The sequence below is a fragment of the Xiphophorus couchianus genome, chromosome 23, assembly GCF_001444195.1.
Source record: "Xiphophorus couchianus chromosome 23, X_couchianus-1.0, whole genome shotgun sequence".
NCBI classification, from domain to species: Eukaryota; Metazoa; Chordata; class Actinopteri; order Cyprinodontiformes; family Poeciliidae; genus Xiphophorus; species Xiphophorus couchianus.
In genome coordinates this window covers 18,880,713-18,902,358 of record NC_040250.1, presented here as the reverse complement: position 1 = coordinate 18,902,358, position 21,646 = coordinate 18,880,713, and the positions used below count along the sequence as shown (strand labels likewise).

The window sequence follows — 21,646 nt, the reverse complement described above, 5'->3', positions numbered from 1 at the left end:
TTACAATCACTAAATAGTCAAAACATTACTGTACCAGAGAGACAATGTCAGAAGCAAAACATCACATCACTGGAGAAAAGAGATCAGAGAGCTTGCTGTAGCTCTAAATCCCTACTGTTTAAATCCCACTCAGTCCCCTGCGGCTGCTTAGCAACCCCTCTCCAGCACAATATACAGTGAATTAACAGGGTAAAGCGTGACCGCTGCCTCCTCTCAAACCACGAGTCAAAGGGGCTCTCCCACCATTGATGCCTTCTCTTAGCACAGCAACAATATGATTTTATTATAACTTCAAACAAACACACACATAAAAATCAAACCAGCTGCAAACAGTGAATTCGTTGAAGCATTGAGAGTTTTTTCCCCCCCCTGGTGGTTTAGAAAAATTCATAAAACAAAACATCCATCCATCCATCAAAAAAAGAATAAACAAACAAAAAAAAAAGAAGTCCCCAGCATTCAGATGATTGTGAAAATTGAGTCATGCACCTAAATGTGTTCATTTTGTGCCTGCACACATTTGTGACCCACATAAAAATGTATGCAAATGATTGTCAATCTTTTACTTCAGCTGTGCAGCGTTTCACTTTTATCCGAAGTGGATTTTGCACCCAGAGGCACTTGGCTTCAGATTTGCACTGCTGACTCTGTGACATATTCGTTTAACAGTTGCTGTGCAATCAGTCCCACACCTCTGCCTGCTTTACTGGGTATATTCTAGAGCAAAGTGTTTCAGTAATGAGGCTTATTAAGGAGGTTTTGCCTGTAAAGATACGCAGCATGGGTGAAAGAATGGGACTCACACAGTGCCTTGCAAAGTTTTACTATCCCTTTGAATTTTTGTCAGCAAACTTCAGTGTTATTTTATAAGGATTTATTTTATTAGGACCAATAAATAAGCCAACTCAAAACAGTGCGTACTTTGGAGGAGAAAGGAAAAATACACATGATTTTCCAAACAAAATAAAACAAAAATATGAAAATCCTGGCATACCGATATTATCAGCCCCTGTACAATAGTGCTAAACAAGTCACCCTCATCATAAATCCAGATGTTTTGTGAAGGACTAATAGAGAACAACAACCTCATGAAGACCAAGGAACAGGTTAGGTCAGAGATAAAGTTGTGGAGAAGTTTAAAACAAGGTTAGACTTTTAAAAATACCAAAAGTCTTGAACATCTCTCAGAACACTGCTCTGTTCCTAATCTAAAAATGAAAAGATTGGAGGAAAGAGGACAAAGGTGGCTCTGGAGGAGCTGCAGATATCCACAGCTCAGGCTGGACAATGTGTTGACCTGTATAATTTTGCTTTCACTTTATGCAAAATCCCTCCCGAAATACGTTGAAGTCTGTGGCTATAATGTGACAAAATGTGGAACGAGTATATCACTATATTTATTTCTTTGCAGTTATCAGAGGAGCATCATGAAGCAGAGATGTTCCCAATCTGTACGCCGTGATGAATCAAAAATCTACTTTTTGTAAATCAAATCCATAATGACGGGGTCAATTTTCAGTGACACCTATGGTCAAAGGTTCCATCACAAGAGTGCACCTGTCAGATTTATTTTTCGTTTTAGCCTATTTATAACTGCTGCATTGCTCGCAGAAGAGGGTAAAGCTGTCCGGTGGATCTGCAGCTTGTACTTGTCACAGCGGATGAGTTTTGGAGTCGCAGACGGTGACACCTAACCTCTCTCGGGATAAGCACGTCAGCTAAAGGTTTTAAATATGAATGCGCCGCGAAGAACCAAACGCTTGGATTAAAATCCGCGCCGCTGGGATGTTGGAGCCGCGTTATTACAACCCTGAATCCTCATCGCCAGCTGCGCACCGCGCCGCCGGTGGCCACAGCAGAACGGCACAGATGCTCACCCCCATCTATCAGCCCGTTTCGTGTTGATGGACTGCAAGTGACATTTTCCTTTAAGATGATGTAAGACTGTGCTTCACTGGTGGATTTGTTTCCCCTCCTCCATGTCACAGCTTGGAACAACATTATCTTAAATCTTCAGCCGGTTTGGCTGCTTCCGCACTCAGCAGTTTGGAGAGACTGGTGCGCAAAGGAGTCCCGCTTCTTGCCTCCTCCTCCTCCTCGCCATCCTCCTCCCAATGAGCGCGTTTCAGCATCCCGGCAGTTAGGAGGAGAGCGATAGGATGCTCTCACAATTTCTCTTTCATTTAATCCTGCATTTAAGAAGGCTGCACTAAGATCCAGGTTTACTGAAAGTTTTTTAAAATTGTATTTTTCTTTGTTGAAAGTTCGCTTTTATTCATTTGAAGTCACTTCCGCGACCAAATCGCAGTGGCTGCCCCGTAACATGATGCTGGTTATGATAATCGATGCCTGACTTTTACGCACGCACTTGAAGGATGCACCGCAGACGTACATTTGGGATTGTTCTGCCATAAAAGCGCTGGATGCCCGGACTGTGTCTGGAATCGGGACTCCGCTTTGGGTTTGAGCGCCTCAGCTCCATGCAGCTGCACCCCACACCCTGAACTTCTGGGACGTTTCGTGCAAGCGAAATGGCACTGAGCGAAAACTGCAAAACGCAGCCCGCCAAAGACCAGGGCTCGGTGCAAAACCCGCCGTCAGACGTGGTTGAGCTGAACGTGGGTGGGCAGGTTTATTATACCCGTCACGCCACCCTGACGAGCTTCCCGAATTCCTTACTTGGGAAGCTGTTTTCTAACAAGAAGGGGTCTTCGAATGACTTATCACGGGATTTCAGAGGGCGGTATTTTATTGACAGAGATGGATTTTTGTTCCGATATGTGTTGGATTACCTCAGAGACAAGCAGGTTGTCCTCCCTGACCACTTTCCAGAGAGAGGGAGGCTGAAAAGAGAGGCCGAGTACTTCCAGCTGCCAGAACTGACCAAACTTCTGTCAGGTGAGGAGCCTAAGCTGTTTCAGGATGACAGTGACTGGGATGAGGAGTCACAGAGCAGCGATCACAGGCTGTACCCGTCTTACTCCCTGGACAGGAGGTATGGTTACATTACTGTCGCCTTCAGAGGCAGAGAGTACCACACTGACCCCAAGGCCAAAAGGTTACCCAGAATCTTCATCAGCAGCCGGATTGGACTGGCCAAGGAGGTGTTTGGAGACGCCCTGAATGAGAACGGGGATCTGGACAGACCCCGGGACCGATACACCTGCAGGTTTTACCTCAAGTTCAAGCACCTGGAGAGGGCTTTTGACATGCTGTCAGAGACTGGCTTTCACATTGTGGCCTGTAACACCTCGCTGACTGCATCCTCAACGGGTCATTACGCGGACGACAGGGTCTGGTCCAACTATACACAGTACATCTTTTACCGTGAGTGAATATCTGATTCTCCATTCTGTTTAAGTGATGTGAGGTGACCAGAAGGTTCTGTAAGAGGTGGCCAGATGGAGCTATACAAGTGCATTATAATTAATTGGAATACTGTCAAAAAGGTTAATTTATTTCAGTCCATCCATCCAGCCGCTGTCCATACCTCCTTGCAAGGTTGCAGGGGGCTGGTGCCTAACTCCAGCAGCGCAAGGCGGGGCACACTCAGTTCATCGCAGGGCATTTATTTCAGTAATCCATTAAAAATAAAAAAATGAAACTCACATATTATTAACATTACATAATGTGGGTAAAGCACTTATTTATTCCCATTTAGCTGATAAATTAAGTTTCACTTGAACATTTTTATATTACATAAGACTACTGACAAGTATGTACTTGTACAATGCACTAGATACTCGGTTGGGGTTCATTTTGCATCATGGTAAGAAGGTGATCAGCCTGTGGTTCTGCTGGGGTGTTAAGGAGGGGCCTTCATCTTGATTCTAGTGTCTCATCTACGTCTTGGCAATACTCCAAAAGATACTCTGTAGGCATTAGTCAGCCATCGACCAGAAAAATTTAGAGCATGCTTCCCTCTTCTGACTAGCTTTATGGAGATGCTGATTTCATTTTTCATCAAATTGTCTCACCTGCCCACACTGCTTGAAGTACTGTTTCCTGGTTTATCACTTCCTGATAGATAACTGCGTTCACTTTAGATTTGTGGAAAAAAAAAGTGAGTGGACCAGCACAAGGAACCTGGGTTTTGGACCTTTTTGTTCTTGTTCAAGACAAGGAGTCAGTTTCATAAGTGAACTGAAATCTTTATCCCAGTTAAGATGCTTTTGGCAATGTCTCTGATTCAGGAGTAAATTAATAAAAGGAATCAAATTGTTTCAGTTCACATCATGCTAATTTCAGGTGGATATTGAAGCTCTTAATACAACCGCAATTCACAAATAGTGAATCAACCCAGACTCTTGAATCTATATTGGTTCATTCTGCTTCTGAGGGCTTTGCTTGTCCATTTTCTTTCCCACCACATGTTTTCCTTCCACTAAGCGTTCCATTAAAAGCCTGGGATACAACACATTCTGAACAACCAGCTCCTTTTGCAATGGCTTTTTGTGGTCTGACCTTCTTGTGGAGGGTGTCAATGAGTGTCTGCTGCACAACTGTCAAGTCAGCAGTCTTACCAAAGATGGCGTAGGCTGCAACATATCATTTTTGTTTTAAAAATCCGTTTCTATTAATCTTCTACTTTTCTAAAGAACTGAAATGTGGATTTCTGTTACCCTTCAGGTATTTATGTAAAATCAGATAGAAATATATGTGACATATTGCTCTGAGTGCAATAAAGTATATGAATTTTGTTTTTAGTATCACTGAAATAAATTAACTTTTCAATGATATTCTAATTTTCTGAAATGTGCCTGAGGTTTTGTGATGGCACATCAAAAGCTAAGCCATAGCAGAATTTCTGTAATTTAATTAGGTGGAAATTTTGCACTGATAAGAAAAAAATAAGGGATTTTAGAAAATATATATTCTTGTAGTCTGTAGTTTCATAATTTAAAGTACTTACATTAGATATGTTGGAACATACTTTTAACTCACACAAATTTAGTGTCCATAATTTTAAAAATCTATATTTTTAAAAAAAATTTGACCTAATAATGTGAGCCTAGAATAAGTTATCTAATAGAAACATGTTACACTATTTCTATTAATCCTGTTTCCTGTCCTATGTTTAGCAAACAAAATCAATGTGTAAAAAGTTTACTGACATAATTGATAAATTAATTTGTCCTTCCCTTCCCTGACAGGTTGATGACAACCTGTGAGTCAATTTGCAATAAATTGAAAAATCAGCCATACAAAAACACAACTATGGGGTGGAAAAAGAAGAAAGAAAAAAAGCAAACTCCTCCTCCCTAAACCCATTCCCTGTAAATGTTTAAATCCCTTTCAGCGGCTTCCTGCAAACTTCTGTCCAAAGTCCGAGATTAGAGGCAGACTTGTTCACGGCCCCCCAAGGAAGTTGAGTCACAATGCCACCACACTTTAAGTACACATGTGTCATGCGTAAATACAGCTTACTGCTCGGGTCCTGACAGCCTCTGGGTTATGAATAATATAGTGCTAGTGGGCAGCAAAAAAGAGGAGAAAGAGATATAACATGCATGGTTCTGAGTCAGTTTTACTTGGAAACAAAGACTGTGGATCAGCTAATATCTTAATTAGAGGCAAATCTGGCCCGTTCCTTTGAAGAGAAGAGAGACATATGGGCAATTAAAAAGCAATTTGTTCATCAATCTGAATTGTTCTGAATGGCTCCCTTTAGAAAAGCCTTGAAAAAGTGTATGCTCACATTTTGTCACATTGGCACCACAAACTTTCATGTGTTCTGGGATTTTCTGCTGCCGACATAAAAACAAACAAACAAACATGTATTTGTGAAACCATTATTGAATCTTGCAATTATGATTAACTCACTTTATTCTGACACTTTTCTTTCTTTTCCTTTATCACATTACCCTTGCCCCTAATTGTGGCCATTAAAATTATACATTAAGTATGTAGAAGAAGTCAGTCCATACATCTTTGCATGCATGTTAGTTAAAAATGATATAGGCTACTGCCAAATATTGCATTAAAAATGTCCTACGCTATTGTAAAGTAGCACACATTAAAATTGCAGAGAGGTTTTGCAATTAAATATATTTCACAAAGTAGTGTATTACTGTGGCGTAGGAAGACATTTTTGACTAATTAAATCTAGTAAGTGTGGATTAAACTTATAGTTATATGTTCTTTGCTGTGATACTCCTAGAGAATCCAGTCCAACAAATGTGAGAAAGCTGTGCACCGCACACCGCACATCTCACTGAAAACACTATCCCTACGGTTAAACATGGTGGTGGCAATATTATGCTGTGGGGTTGTTTTTATTCGGAAGATTGATGATGGGAGGATGGGTGGAGCTAAATGCAGGGCACTCCTGGAAGATAACCTATAAGAGGATGAAGAAGACTTGAGATTGAGTCGACTTTCTTCTTGTGTGGGCTTCTTTATGCTTTACAGTGTTTGTCTATCATAAAATCCTAATAAAAACATTTAAGCTTGTGACAAAATGCATAACTTTTTGATATGAACAATTTGTAGAGGCTACAGTCGCAGGGTAGGACTGTCTTTCAAACTGTGCAGTTTTTTTCACTAAGTGCTTTGCTTTGACTTTTTGAAATAACCCACTCTGTATGGGATTTCCTGAGTCATTCATTATTCTCAAGCAGAGCACAGAGTGTAGGTGTTCTCCTCTTTCTCTATTGTCAAACATTGCTCTGGGATGAAGTCAGGGGGAGGATGAGAGAGCGCTAAAGTCCAGCACGACAAGCAAAGCGGGACGAAGAGGAGACGAGAGCCAAAGAAGTTGTGAGGAACCGAGGAGAAGAAGGGAAAAGGCTGTAGAGGGAGTGGATGGCTGGATGAGGGAGTAAAAGTTGCATGAGACTTGGCCATGTGGAGAGGGAACTGAGGCAGAAAGAAGCAAGAGGGAGAGGGAACAAAAATAGATAAAAGTAAGGATGAGACAGGAAGGTTCGTCGAGTGTAAGGAAGTGGTGGGAGGAGAATATTTTAGGTGATAAGACAGACTCAAGAGAGGAGAGAATTGTTTTCATTACAGTTAGAGAAAACATGCATGTTTACGAAAACGGAGACCTTGTCAACATGATGGATAGACACATCAAAAGCAGGCAGGCGTGAGAGGACCTTGCTTCATAGCATCACCGCGGCCTGAATCCACCATCAGAACTAATACCGTAAACTCATGGTGAATGTGGGACACTGGAAGGCCTAGAGCAGGTAGTCCTGATGAAAAAATGCAAGCAGACAAACAGAAATATTAGGAGGAGGGGGACGAACCAGATCACAAGCCACATCATTGTTTTGTTGTTTTCTTTTGGCAGAACATTGAACTCCTTTTTGCTTAACCCCCCTTACCTATGCAAACATCCAAACACCAACTCATATGGATGGAAAATGATACTCTAAAATGAGCTAAGTGAGAGAGTTTTCTTCCAGCCTGCCGGTTCCTTTGCATCATTCATGTTGCTCTTCTTGCTAAATGCATCAGTAGTTTACCACAGCTCCACAGATTCTCCACATTACCGTGGACATTTTGCATAAAGCTGTACTGCAAATGTCCTTTTCTTCCTGGTGTGTTCTCTGTCTTCAGGTCTTCACTTTCAAGGTTTTGGTTCATTTATCAAACCCTGTTGAAAGTATTCTTTTGTTTCAGACAAAGAGAAATAAAGGGAGAATTTGAACAAAAGGGCATTCTCATCAAGGGGTCACAGGAGCATCATAATTTAGGAGCCTTTTCAACTGATGGGCAAGATGAATTATAATAATTTAAGCAAGTACTCAGACCAAATTAGAATGAACTGAATAGACGGCATAGAAAATAGAAGAATATATAATTATAGTATCACGGAAGCTCAGCCTATCATGAATAGAAAATATGGTAGTTATCTAGGTTGGAGATTTGTTGTGGACAAGGGGCACCAAGGCAGGGCTATCCAACGGATACTAAGGGCAGATTCAGAACCAAAGAAGAAGAAAAATAAATCGACTGGACTCAGAGATGCACAAACACAAAGATGTCTATTTATGTTTTTTCTCTTAGTTATTTATTACTTATTACTCAGCGAGCCCAAATAGAGAGAACTCTCATTTTCAGTGGTGTTGAGGCATTATAGATCTACAATTTAATACAGTACAATCAAAATGAAGACACTTTAAAACAACATCAGTAATTAAAATATCAAACTATGTAAGTGGAATCAATGCTGTCTGTGTAAAACCTTGTATGTTCCAGGAGTGTGAGGCGTGACAATACAAGACAGACATAGCATGGGACAAATGAAACCAGGGGATATGTGCACTGATAGAGCAGAAAAAAAGTGAGGAACAGAGGCGAGATGATTAGTGAATGAAGAGAGAACAAAGGCCTGGTAACTGAGCTCTTAGCACACTCCAGAAAATAAAACAGCACAGGAGGCTAAGTAAATATAAAAAGATCATTTTGTTTTTTCTGCTTGTTGGTTGGTTCAAAACTGACTGTCTGTGGTTCATATGAAACTGGCCATGCTTCAACCTGTACTTAACAGCTGGATCTTTATAACTTTTTAGATAAGCAAAAGTTTAAAGTGATTTTCTATAATCTCCTCAGCATACTTTACCAACAAGTAGGTTTTTTTTTCAGTTAGATAAATTAAACATTCAGTGCCATAAATGTGTATTTGCCCATGTTATATGTTATTACTAAAAACAGAAGTAAAACATATCTGCACATTGAGCAATTCATAAGGGTAGCTGCTTGTGTTTTACATTTTTCTGATAAATCAATAACAAATACACCCAGTAGATGGTACATCGTCATAGTTACCAATAAACATGCTTTATGGAAGTGAAACAGCTCATGATTGACTTGAGCTGTTTGTGTTACATGAAAGAAAGTATTGAACAGATTGAAGAGCACATTTCACAATGGCAGCAAAACTAAAACGAAAAAATCCAGATAGTGCACTAAGGTGCTATTTGAATAACACCATATTCAGGCTCATATGAGAGAAGATTGAAATAAGGATCTGCTCAAAAAACATAAATTTTTCCATATATGCTGGTCCATACAGTGCCATGGGGGACCATTATCTATTTCCTGCTGTCAATGGGGAAGAGGCAGGGTATACCTTGAACAGGTCGCCAGGGCAACACAGAGACACACAGGAAAAACAACCATCCAAGCTCACACTCATATCTCATGGTGATTTACAGTAACTTAAAAGTCACGTGTTTGGACTGTGACATGAAGCTAGGGTACCTAAGACAATCCACACATGCAAAGGAGGAACATGCAAACTCTTCAGGCCAGGCTCTGCAGCCCGGCTCAAAAAAACATTTTGTGGTTTTAACACAACATTAACTGTCCAAAGAAATTCCAAACTGAGATAAAACTAAATTCTTGTCGAGACCTTGTCATTAATGTGGCTTAATCATCTGTATTTAGCTGAAACAGTCAGGAATGAATATTTGCAGTACTTACAAAAAAAATGTATTCCAAAACAATGCTTTACATGTTTTTAGAGTTAAAAAGCCCATCTTTATTGTTGTTATTAACGCATTAAAGATTCCAGCTGGTATTTAGTTGTGGTTGAAAGCCATTTCTGAGAAAAGATGAAGGCAATATTCAGCTCCAAAGTTTCCCTCCCCTTCTCCTGCACTCACTGAGACACAGCAGAGTGTTGAACCTATTTCTTCTCAATGATTTGAAACTGAAAACCGTCTCGAACAAAAGGAGAACTTTAATTTGGTTCATTGGTTTACAACTAGCTGTCATCTTGCATGAAATAAGTCCATAACCTCGTCTGAACTTACAGACTCCTTGTCAAAGTACAGAAATCATTGTTAGACCCCGAAAACCTGTAACTCCAGAGGCAAAATCATCTCAGACTCTGACAGAGTCAGTCGCAGTCAGAATGGGAGAAATGTACTGTTGGATAGAGAATGGTTCCTGGATGTGCTTGTTAAAATAAATCCAGAGCCTTCAGTTTGGTCCACAATCCGGTGATGTGTGGCCATAATTGCTTCTGAACAGTGATAACAAGACAACAGGGAGGGACAGGGAGAGTAATCTACTGCTTGGGTCCAAAAGAGGAAGAGATTGGCCCATTGCTGAGCTCTCACAGAGCCTGGTTGGAGTGCGGATTGGCAATACCTACAAGAGACGAATGATGTTCCTGTGAATAACTCATTTATGTCTGTAATAGCACCTTTGCAGAGGAATGGTTGGCAGTAGGAGGAGAAATGTGTGTCGATGTCTTTGCACCTCATCAATCTAAAGCAGGCAATCTGGCCCAACTCTGGAAAGAAATCAATTTATTAGAAAGAAACTGATATTAAAAATCTAGTTCTTGAAGCTATCCAATGAAATACACACATGGTTTTACTGTTGCATATTCACATTTGCATAACCCTAAACAATTAGCACATTAATTGAAATGTAATCAGCTGTTTTTTTTTCTTGAAATATTTAATGATTAATTCATAAGTGCAGTTACAGGAACTAAAGATTAAATATTCCACCACCTTAGAAAAAGCTATCCTTTTAAACTATTTTTAATTGCCTCTTGTCTTCTTTGCGTCCTGCAAGACAGTTGACTCTTAATTAAAAGTGCAGTTTTGACAGATTAACAAAGTAAGACTTTTAAAAAGCAACATTTCAAATATGAAAGGGAATAAGAGGTTAAATTCTCACTTAATTTCAACCTTCCACCAATTAAAGTCTCCAGCATGCCTCCCACTTAGTATTATTGTCCCTTCTTCTGCTACTTTTGTACCCTGAAGAAATCAGAGGCAGGTATTCTTCCTGGACAATACCACAGTAATCACTCCAGATGCACTTAATGGCTGCTTGGATGAGAATCGTCTTACATGCTGAGTGTTTTCTGAAGACAGCGGCATTCAAAGTGTTGGTTTGCAGAAGGAGATTTTTGTAGATTGGGGCTTTTTTGGGGGGGAACTGCATTAAATGGGTAATTAACAGAACATCTATATAGTGCTTTGCAAAAGTATTCAAATACCCAGATCTTTGTCTCATTTTGTCACATTACAGCCACAAGCAGAAATGAATAAATCAATTATAGTGGAAAGTCTTTAGGGTATTCCCCTAGCAGGTCAATAAATTGAAATCGGTACCTACAGTACCGTAGTTTTTCTGTAAAATAGCTCCAGCTCAGTCAGAATATGGAGAATATGTCTTGTCATAAATCCAGATCACCTCGCTCTTTGTTTAGAGCTCCCTCTGAATGACTGAGTTGTCTCCAAGTGACTACCTAGATAATTGTTTTACTTATTCTTCTCAATAGCAAGCAGAAGGAATGACCTCTACCAGATTTTAATGTCAAAAGACTGAAATTGTTACCAACATTATTTTTTTTCTGTCGATTCTGTTAAACATCATCCTCTTTTTAAATAAAATGCATTGTTATTATTCTTATTAAAATGTCTCCAGAATGTACTGAGAACACGTCTTGCCACAAATTCTCAACTAGATTTAGTCCTACAACATGCCTGTCAGCTTTGGTGGATTGGCATAACTTAGTAGTATTGCTTTTGAACCGTACCCTTACCCATTTCACATGACAGACTGAACATTTAAATTTCTTCACTGCAGTATCTCTGATCTTTGTACTGTGCGCCCTGGTCTTCATGATGCTGTTTGTTCTCTAATGTGCTCTAACAAAAGTATCTGAGGCCTTAAAATAAAAGTTTTATTAATGGTGGCAAAACCTTAAACTACTGCTGTGAAAATTATTCAACAAGACGTTGCTAGGTGACTGGAGAGAGAGTGAGTTAGGTGACGCCACCCACCTTTCTTGGCGGCTAAAGCCTTTCCTCTCGCTACATCAACCAGAATGCTGCATCTGAGTTCAGTGAAATTATTGAATATTCTTTCAGATGAATTATCCATACATGTGTCTATTGCATTATCTTATTGATTTGTTGTCCAAACACTTTGTGTTTGTCTGTTCCCCAAAGTTTTGTGCTTCCTGAGGTAAATACTATTGTGGGGTAGTGTAACATAGAAGTTTCCCTATAACGACAGCTCTAAGAACGATTACTCCTTCCCTCCAGATGATCCTCTTGAGGCATAATTTAGAGGATGATAAGAACACCTTTCTTTCCATCTTAATCCGGCCTTGTACAGGGGAGAGGTGTGGCTCAGGGTCAGGAGAGAGAGAGAGGAGCTGATATGGACGCTTCAATCTGCCTGCGTTGCTTGTTCGTCTCTCGGTCAGGGTGACACTCATCAGATCGGCACCCTCTTGACAACGTTCTCGTGTCATTAATACTCAGCCGGTGGAGCTGTCACTCTCCTCACGGGTAACAGCCAACGCAAGACGTACCCTGGAGCGTACAAGACTGGTAACCTTGAGTTAGATCGCGTGATTTTCGCGGGGGCACCACAGCACTTAACTTAATTTTCCCCCAGCTCCTTCACATTGAAGCTGTTCATGGAAGCAATCATTATTGGCAAATTCAAAAACGCATTATTTTGCATGGCAAGAAAACAGCTGTAGTCATCAGTCAGGCTGGACATCGGGTGATGAAGCGAGTCTCTGTGAAATGGATTTCCCTCTCGCTGTAGGGACAGTCGCTGCGTTTGCAAGACAAGCCCTTTTTGTGCTGCAAGGGCACACTGGCCTCATTTGTGAGTTAACAAGCATGTAAGCTATTCTTCCCTCGAGGCGGCGGAAGATTAAGGAATATTTGGTCAGCAGCATCAGAATGTACTCGCTGACACGCTGCATGTATTTTCAATCAACTTGCATTTAGCCTTGATGTATTGCACATGTAGATTACTCCCCCTTCCCAAATAAGGTCAGGAGCTTTCCCTGTGTTTTGTTTATTTCACAAAGTCTTGGCCAGAAAATGATATTGCACCTGAGCCAGGCAGCACCTGAAGTACTTCAAGATAATTCAAACTGCTCAGTCTCACTGGGTCAGGCTGAGTTACAGGCAAACAGACAGTAATGAAAAGACATGTCGCTTAGATGTTGTTTTTTGTTACACTCAGACAGCATAGCTGTAAAATGCTCTCTTTTTTAGTTTAAAAGTTATTCTCATGAATTTTGACTCGGGTTACAGTTCACACTTCGACTAAAATCATATTTAGGAAGGAGGCAGCTTTGGTCACTTGAGTCTATAACAAAATAAAACCTTACAGCTGAAACTAGATAATGACGTTCACTTTCTAAAATAAGCATAACTCTTCTTTCTCCCTGTCAGACAATAAGTCAGACTGCATGTTTAATGTTTTAGGTCAATTCAGTTTATCATATTTAGTAAATGTCAGAATATGAATATATTTAAACTTCCTTTGACGTTTTACATAAATTTTCTTGGTATTTGGTAACATTGCCTTTAAACTTTGATTATCCTTCCAGAACAATAGTTTACTGAAACTTTGGCCCATTCCTCCTGACAGAGTACGTTTTTTAGGTCATCTTTCTTACACAGCTTTGCAGTGCTGCCATCCACATTTCTATTAGACTGAGAACAAGTGATGGCCAAACCAAAACAATAACTTTGATGCCCTCAAGTCACTTTTTTAACTCATCTTACAGTATGCTTTGGGTCACTGTCTAAGTTTCAGTTTCCTGGCTGATGCCTTGAGGAACTGCTTCAATATTTCTGCATAATCATCTTTCGTTGTCTATTCTGTGTATAAGCCTATGCTGTAGCAAAAAAACAAAAAAAATAATACATTACATATCCTTGCTGTTCTTTTTATTTACAGCTTTACAAGCTTCTCCCTATTTATACCAAGTATAATAGTATTCTTTATTGTCTTACACTTCAATTTTAATTTTGTCAGACCACAGTGCATGTCTCCATAAAAAGAGAGCCTTTGTAAACTGTGTCTTCACTTTTTATGTTGATGTTGGAGTAATGGCCTCTTTGTGACATTCAGTCCATGAGGAAACAGGACTCATTTAACCAGTAATAATGACGCCCATCTACCAGTTTCAAACAACATCTTCTGTTTTTGTTTGTCTTTGGCACGCAAAATTATAAATTTCCATCAGCAGATTGAAATTGTGTCCAAATACTTTTACAGACTCACAAATCCCTTCTTGATGCCTCGACTGATTTCTTTAAGATTTTCCATGTAAGATGAGAAAGCAGTTTGCTAGAGGCGTCGCCTTGAAATGTATCCGCAGGTGTGCCTCCAATTATCTTAAATGTTCAGAGTCAAAATCGTACAAAGCTTTTGTGCCACTGTCTAGTCTTTTCTAAATAGATGAAAGGCACAGTAATTTAATGTCAACTTCTCAATTTGGAAAAAATAATAAATGCATTCTCAAATATTATCTCTAGTAATTCTAGAGATAAAATGTTAGTATTCCTAACTGAAGACTGTATACTGATTTAATGTCAGACAGTGAGAATTAACAGATTATGAATGTTTTGTACAGCTTATGTATGTAAATATCTGGTTTCAGCTTCAAGTGTTAAAACTCCCTCTGAGATTATCAAAATAATGTGCAGAGGTGCCTCGAATGAGTCAGTTAAGAAGCTCAAATTATACAGAAAAATGGATGCTGGGAAATAAACTCAGTGACATTTTACATCTGAATTTGTCAGAGAACTCTGCCTTCAGTCCACATCATGTCCTACTTTTCTGCCAATTAGAGCCTCTAAGATCTACAAGCACTCACATCTCTACAAAACTGATCTCTCTCGGGCATGATGAGGACAAACATCGCCGCCGTCATTGTTGGGTGGAGAGGGTGGGGGATAGTTTTGGGGGACACCCCGTGAGACATGCTCTGTGCTGAGCTCAACTCCATCTGTGTTATATATAAGGAGTTCAGACACACAGCCTCAGTCTGTTAATGTGGAGGAAATCAGATCTCTCAGACAGGCTGCACGGAGCTGAGAAAAACACATTTCAATCAATAGCTTCCCTGAAAAGATAGTAAAGTGAACACACCCATTTGTTTAAAGAGAAGAATGCAACTCTTCATCTTTTATTCAGCCACGGATTCAAATTCTGGATGTTTTGGGATTTATTTACTCAAGTTGGATATAATAAGCTTTCCTATATTCTTCTCCTTCTTGCTTGGGCTTTAGATTTACATCAGCAATGGTGGCTACAAATGTTATCATGAAGTCATTAAAAAATAAACAGCACTGTACAGCATTCTTTGGCTAAAGCTTTTGATTCTGTAAATTAGAAATACAAATCACTGACAATATTTTTTTCACTCAGGAAATTGGTTCTGAACCGATTTAGAAATTGTCCTACACAACCTGGTGTGTTATCTTAAAAAGGAGAACACTGCCTTGCAATATCTAAAAGTGTTCACTAAGGAAGTGTCGTAGGCCTGATATTATTTCCTATTTTTACAAAATGAGTTGGGTAAATGACTTTCTTATGTTATCATGTGAAAAGTTCAGTCCTTGCATTATCACACTAAACTCTGACAACATTTTTAGTTCTGATGTGCAGCTCATTTGTAAAATTCCAGGTCATACAGTTGCCTTTACATCTTCAAACCAATAAATAATAACAAAATCAATATATTTATTGGTAGCAGACAGGCTGTTCTCAACATTTCAGAGGAATCTGTTGATCTATTGGGATTTTCAGGTATAAATATTTCTTTTATTAAAAGAGGGGTGGTGCATAAAAACAGAAAATATCCACAGTGCAGCAGTTGTGTTGTTGAACCTTGGTCATACAGTGTGTCAATGGGAGGACTGCTTCCAAAATGATATAAAAGTAGCAGCATGTCAACAACATATTATCTGTAATGCAAAACATTGTGAACTTTGAAGTATATAAACTACAGCAGTGAAAACCACTCTGTGGGCAATTTCTCTCAGCTATGAATGGGAAACTGAGGCTAGAATTCGCACAGGCTGACCAGTACTGAACAATGATAAATTGGAAAGTGGTTGCCTCTTCTCAATTTGAACTGCAACCTTCAGTTTGTTGGGTCAGAATTTGGTGTAAACAACAGGAAAGCATGAATCCAATTTGTTGTGTATCAATGGTTCAGGATCACAGTTGTGGTTTGACGTTGTTGGGAATTTGTTCTTTGTACTCTTTGGGCCTATTTGTACAAATTAAGCAACACGTTGCTATATCATTGCTGATTATGTTTATTGCTAATCACAGTGTGCCTATCCAACCCTACTAACAAGAAAATACAACACATCACTAATCCTGAGTGATGTCACTTTGGTTTCTTGAACATGACAGTGACTTCACCATGGCGGCTTCCAGTCACCAGATCTTAATCCAATAGATCACCTTTGGGATGTGGTGTAAGAGGGGGATCAACATCATGGATGTGCATCTGAGGAATATTAATACTATTGTTATATCTATGCTACAGAAAATTATTGCAATTCTGAAGAGAAACGGAGGTCAAACCCAATATTTGCAAGTGGCCGCAACAAAGCGTATTCGCTTTGTAATAACTGCAGGCTCTCAGACTTTGTACTTTTTGGATGTATCTCTTTAAATCAGAGAAATACCTTGTTATTCTAAAAAAATATTTTTATTAAGCTTGTGTTGCTTCATTATTTAGTTGGTCTAAATAAAAAAAATGTGGGTAAATTGATAGGTTTATTTTGTCATAACCTGCAAAAGTTTCCAGTCGGTAAAACATTTTTAAATTTTTGCTTCACATCTGTGGAATAAGCGTCAAAATATCACTGATTTCTTTATTATTTTAAGGGTTTTACTATGACTGTTCTGACAGAAAGAAATATTTAATTGTTTCATTTAGCCCTTCACTGGAAATGAATTGCGTCAGATTTTTGTTGGCATGGCTTTCAAAAGCAAAACCAGATCTATTTGTATCCGTATTTGCTTTTTTCATTATTTTGGTTCTGCTGATGTTCTGATTTGAAGCTCTTTTAGTTCTTCATGCTGCCTTCTGGACCAGGAATAAAAGCTTTACTTAAATGTTTTAAGTCACAATCACTTGGTCTTCCTTAAAAATACGGGACGTGTCGACTGAACTGCAGTTTGCTCTCTACGTATCAGCTCTTCTCATTTCTTGCTTTGAATCACTCGTTTGAATATTCAGGGAGTTTGGCAGCTGCTAAGCGCCTCTGATTGCTGATGATTGCAGGGACCAAAAGAGATGTCAGATCTTATAAAAATTGCCTCATTTGGGTTTTTCCTAACAATGACTTGCAGAAAACAGCCTCTAATAGCCGTAAAAATCTCATTAAGATCTGAGATTACAGCCAAAGTGATTGCTCTTGGGACTCTTTTTTTTCCCCCCCGTTGAAATTACATAACACAAAACTTTGTGTTTTAATATGTGATTTTCCATCACTAAAATAAAACCTCCAGGTACTTTTCTCTCACTGCCTTGCTAATTACTCATTCTCTTGCATGGCCTGGAAATTTTTTCAGTTGCTATTATTGGGTGTTGGCTCGTTTCCTAATCGGGCTGCCCCTCTGGACTACAGCATCCATCCATTTAGAAACAATGCTGTGCCTCCGCTTCCTCCTGCTCCTGATCCTCCTTTACTGAAGCGCCTGCATCCATTTCCCATTCGAGCTGCTCGTCTGCTGCTGGATTCAGCCAGATTCATTTTCTGTGGGGGGAAATTGGTGCTCTGATTGGCCTCTTTACTCATGGATTAGCCATTAAAAAGCTGTTAGCGACTCTCCGACTATATCAGCTCAATGCAATCATCACAGCAGAGATAAGGTCGTTATTATAGTCTGCGCAAAGAGGTTAAAATCCCCCTTGAACTCTGGCCGTTTTAAATTTGTGCATGTGCTGGAGGGAGGCAATGGACGAATCATTCCTCCACCCCTGAGATGTCTCTGCTATCAAATTTGAGTCATCCCATTAGGAAAAAAAAAGCTATTAAGAGGTCTTCAGAGTTTGTGTTTTCTGTTTACATACAGTTAGCAGATCTACTACTTCCACAGCACATCTCTAACTGCAAGCGGATCTAAGCGATCTTGGTTATTTTGGGAAAAAGAAAGACAGTGCCAGTGACTTTACTCTAGCACTTCTCAAGCCAGCAGGCAGCACTGTACTGTACAGTATTTCTGTCCCGCAATTAGCTGTGTAGGAGGAAGTGAGATGAGACGAAAGGAAGGTACAAGAAAAGAGAGAAAAAAATGCAGCTGGAATCTTCTGCTTGTACCGATTTATCCAAACTCAAAGAGAGCAGGAGACCCTCAGGGTCAGCTACTGAATGCATTCGCTTTCTCTCGAGCCTGCAAGTTGTTAGCCTGTTTTTTTGTTGTTTTTTTTTTACCCTGTGCCTCCCTAAAGGTAGAAAGCACCTTACTTTTGGTTCAGGTGACTAAACTAACGTGCCTCTGCCTTGGCGGTGCGGCTACAGGCCTAATTAGAAACTGTGACGGCAGAGCAGATTGCGCTGGATCTGAGGCGAGGTTTGCCGTGGGAAATGGGAAAGATCTTTCAGCAAGTCGTGCTGAGCTGTTTGAGCTCTGGAGGGGTCGACTTATCACATGGAGCAATATGCACAGCTCACTAGCTTTTAGGGGGGAATTAATCACCGAATATCACACAAGAAATCAGATGTTCAAACTGCTGAACCCCTTAAATATCTGCACATACAATCATCTGACATTGTTGTTCCATAAATATCAGACGATGCCTTTGGCATTTTCTTTTTGTACAATGAAACCTCACATTTAAATTAACTGTATTGCTATTCAGTGTCATAGACCAACAAGAAAAGTGCATAACTGTGAAGGGGAAAGAAAATACTAATTTCATAATTTCAAAATTGGAGACGTTTGCTCTGCATTTGTATTCTAGGGAATCAACACAAAAGCAGTCTGTAGAGCATTTATTTGCTGCAATTACAGCTGCATGTCTTGAAGGATGTGTTGACTTTTGTGCCAGATTTTCAGTGCAGTCAAAGGGATTCTGAGTTGGATCAAGGTCTGAACCTTGGGACAAACTCATAATTTAGTATTAATCTTTATATCTCTAGGAAAATCCCACTGAGATTAAAAATCTCTTTTGCAAGAGAATCCCGGCCAAGATGAGCAGCAGCGCGTAGAGTTTGCAAAACATTTATTTATACCAAATAGGCCTTGATCTAAATCAGGGAGGCCCAAGCCAAGTCCTTGAGATGTCCTTGAACGTGTTAATGCGTCGTTTCTCCAACACACCTGAATCAAATAGCTGACTGCTGACTATCTGGCATGAAGCTGATTGCAAACAGGATTTTTCTTGCTTTTCTGTCTTGTTACATATTCATAGCAGCCAGATATGTGGAGTCAGTGGCTCGCCTAGCAGATTCATTCACCTGAGCTGTGGCTCTTTGCAGCTCCTCCAGGTTTAGGTAGATGACTATATCTTGACAGACTTGCAGTTTAATACTCTGTCCAGCCTTTTATATTTTTTCTACTGCCTTACTTTGTGTTGGTTTATCACCTAAAATAACAATAAAATGCATTAGAAATTGTGGTTGTATAGCCTCAAAATGTGAAATGGCTTTAAATATATCTATTCGCCAGCAATCAAATGAACAAATGTTTTGCGTGTTTTGTCCTAGGTGGGCCCTCGCGGTGGTCGTCCTCTCACTGTGACTGCTGCTGCAAGAGCCACAAAAGTGAGCGCGAGGGTGAGAGTGGCACCTCTTTCAACGACCTCTCCACGTCCTGCTCCGAGACCCAGTCGGAGGCCAGCACCCCCCAGGGAACCGTGATCCACGCGCCCGTGAGCCGTCAGTCCAAAATCCAGACCCTGGATCGACCTGTTCCCAAAGGGCCAGCCCTCATGCTGCAGCAGCAGGCCGAGATGCGCCGCAAGACGGACATGCTGCGCGTGAGGACCTTCGGCGTGCGGGAGCGAGACGCCGCCAAGAGGAAAGCACACAAAGAGAAGATGACTCCGGAGCAGGAGCTGCAGAAATGCATTCAGGACTTCCGGCGCATTAGGATTCCCGATCACTTCCCGGAGAGGAAGTACATGTGGCAATCCGAGCTCTTAAGAAAGTACAGACTCTAAAAATGAACAAGACAGGGGGGAGTAAAGACAGCAAGATGGTGCTATAGAGTCATATCACCGCCATTAAAGAGTATTACAATGCATTATCGATACACTGCACACTCTAAGGCACATGTTGCACCAGAGAATACAACTATCCTGCCAGGATGGATTGCAAAGCACACAAAAATACAAAGCAGTGTGAGTTATTTATCTGTAACCTTTGCACAGTGTTGTGAATGACATGCACACGTGTAAATCAGACTGAGACTTATACAAAACGTCCCGCTCTCTCCGTGTAGAGACGAGAAAGAAAGGTATACTCCAGGTCATAGCATCACTCACAACAAGCGACCTCAGGGGAAACATCGTTTCAGTTCACCAACCTACCACATTCTGCATGCGCAGTCGCCCACAATGGCTGTTTTTAAAGCGGATGTACCCAGATGGTGCTGTGAGCTAGCAACACATTATCACTATACTTCACCGAGCTCTCTCTCTCCCTCACTCTCTCTCTCTCTCTCCCTCTCTCTCACACACACACACACACAAACATGTTAAGTATGCTTCGGCAACAACACTGCATGTCATCTCACCCTTAGCATAATTATGCAATATCAAACAAAATCTCAATTCACTGTTTTTGTCTGATGGGTGAAAAGAGTGTTGGTGGGTGAGACTAATGTACTGAGGGAAGCACTGCCTTGATCTGTTTGTATTACTTTTTGTCTGATGTTGTCTTGGTGAGAAGATTGTATGTATGTAGAGCAAATGGCAATGAGATTTGTGGGTTCGCTGACTGTAAATGTGCTAAAAGACTAAATAAATGGGTTAGAATTCTATGTAAAAATGTGAACCTTCTTGGTCTTTGTAAAAGAGGTTTATTAAGCTTTGATCCAGCACAGAAACTTGAGGTATAAGGGTCTGCAGGGGAGGTGCGATGGCTGCAGGTTTTAGCAACTTAATTCTGCTGTAACTATACACCAAGCATGGCATCAAAAGTTATTTTGATGTTGTTTCTGTTTAAAAAGTTAGATCTACAGCACAGCTATTGGCTACTGGAAATCAGAAAAGCGGCTGCTTCTACCACTAAATCTTGCAAGTTGCAGGATGGTTTATGATCCCTTCATTTTTGTTTTGTCACAGCCATTCAGTAGGTGCTAATTATGCAATTTCATGCCTTGTTTATTCCCACAATTATTTATACCCCTGAAAGATTCTGATCTAAATTTATTTTCAATTTACCAAGGAGTTTGTTTCTGATGGGGCACGGTAGAAGGATTTACAACCTTCTCAACAACAGATGCAAAAATCTTTATTTGCACTTTCTCAAGCTCTTCTTATAATTTCTGTCTGGCTTTTTGAATGTTTCCACTGATGTTTTGAGGATTTATTGTTTGGTGATTATCTCCAAATCTAATTTTTAGCTTGCTCTACAGATTTTCTACTAGATTAAAGTCAGAACTCTTATTAGTTCTGTCAAGAAAAGAAATTAATTGCTTCCATTTTCAAATAAATATGTTGACTGAATGGAAGGGTTGTTCAACCAGATTTGCCAGAGATATGAATAATTTTGTCATAACCTGACTTTTCAGGATATGAAATGTAGCCATCTACTGTAACCTTCGAACTTAGTACTAATGTCTGTGAGCAGGTGAGCACTCTGAGTTATTTTGATTTGATCATTATCTGTAATCTCTCACATTTCAGAAGAACCCAAATGCGTATTAAATAATGAATGAT

The 21,646-nt window shown here is 40.0% G+C and overlaps 1 protein-coding gene across 1 annotated transcript; it reads left to right on the top strand.

Moving 5' to 3' along the window:
• The first annotated feature begins 1,650 nt into the window (after window positions 1–1,650).
• On the top strand, window positions 1,651–20,745 carry LOC114138692 (BTB/POZ domain-containing protein KCTD16-like). Its single transcript, XM_028008079.1, has 2 exons — window positions 1,651–3,327; window positions 19,470–20,745. Exons 1-2 carry the CDS (start codon window positions 2,532–2,534, stop codon window positions 19,922–19,924), a joined length of 1,251 nt encoding a protein of 416 aa, XP_027863880.1. The 5' UTR covers window positions 1,651–2,531; the 3' UTR covers window positions 19,925–20,745.
• Window positions 20,746–21,646: the final 901 nt, after the last annotated feature.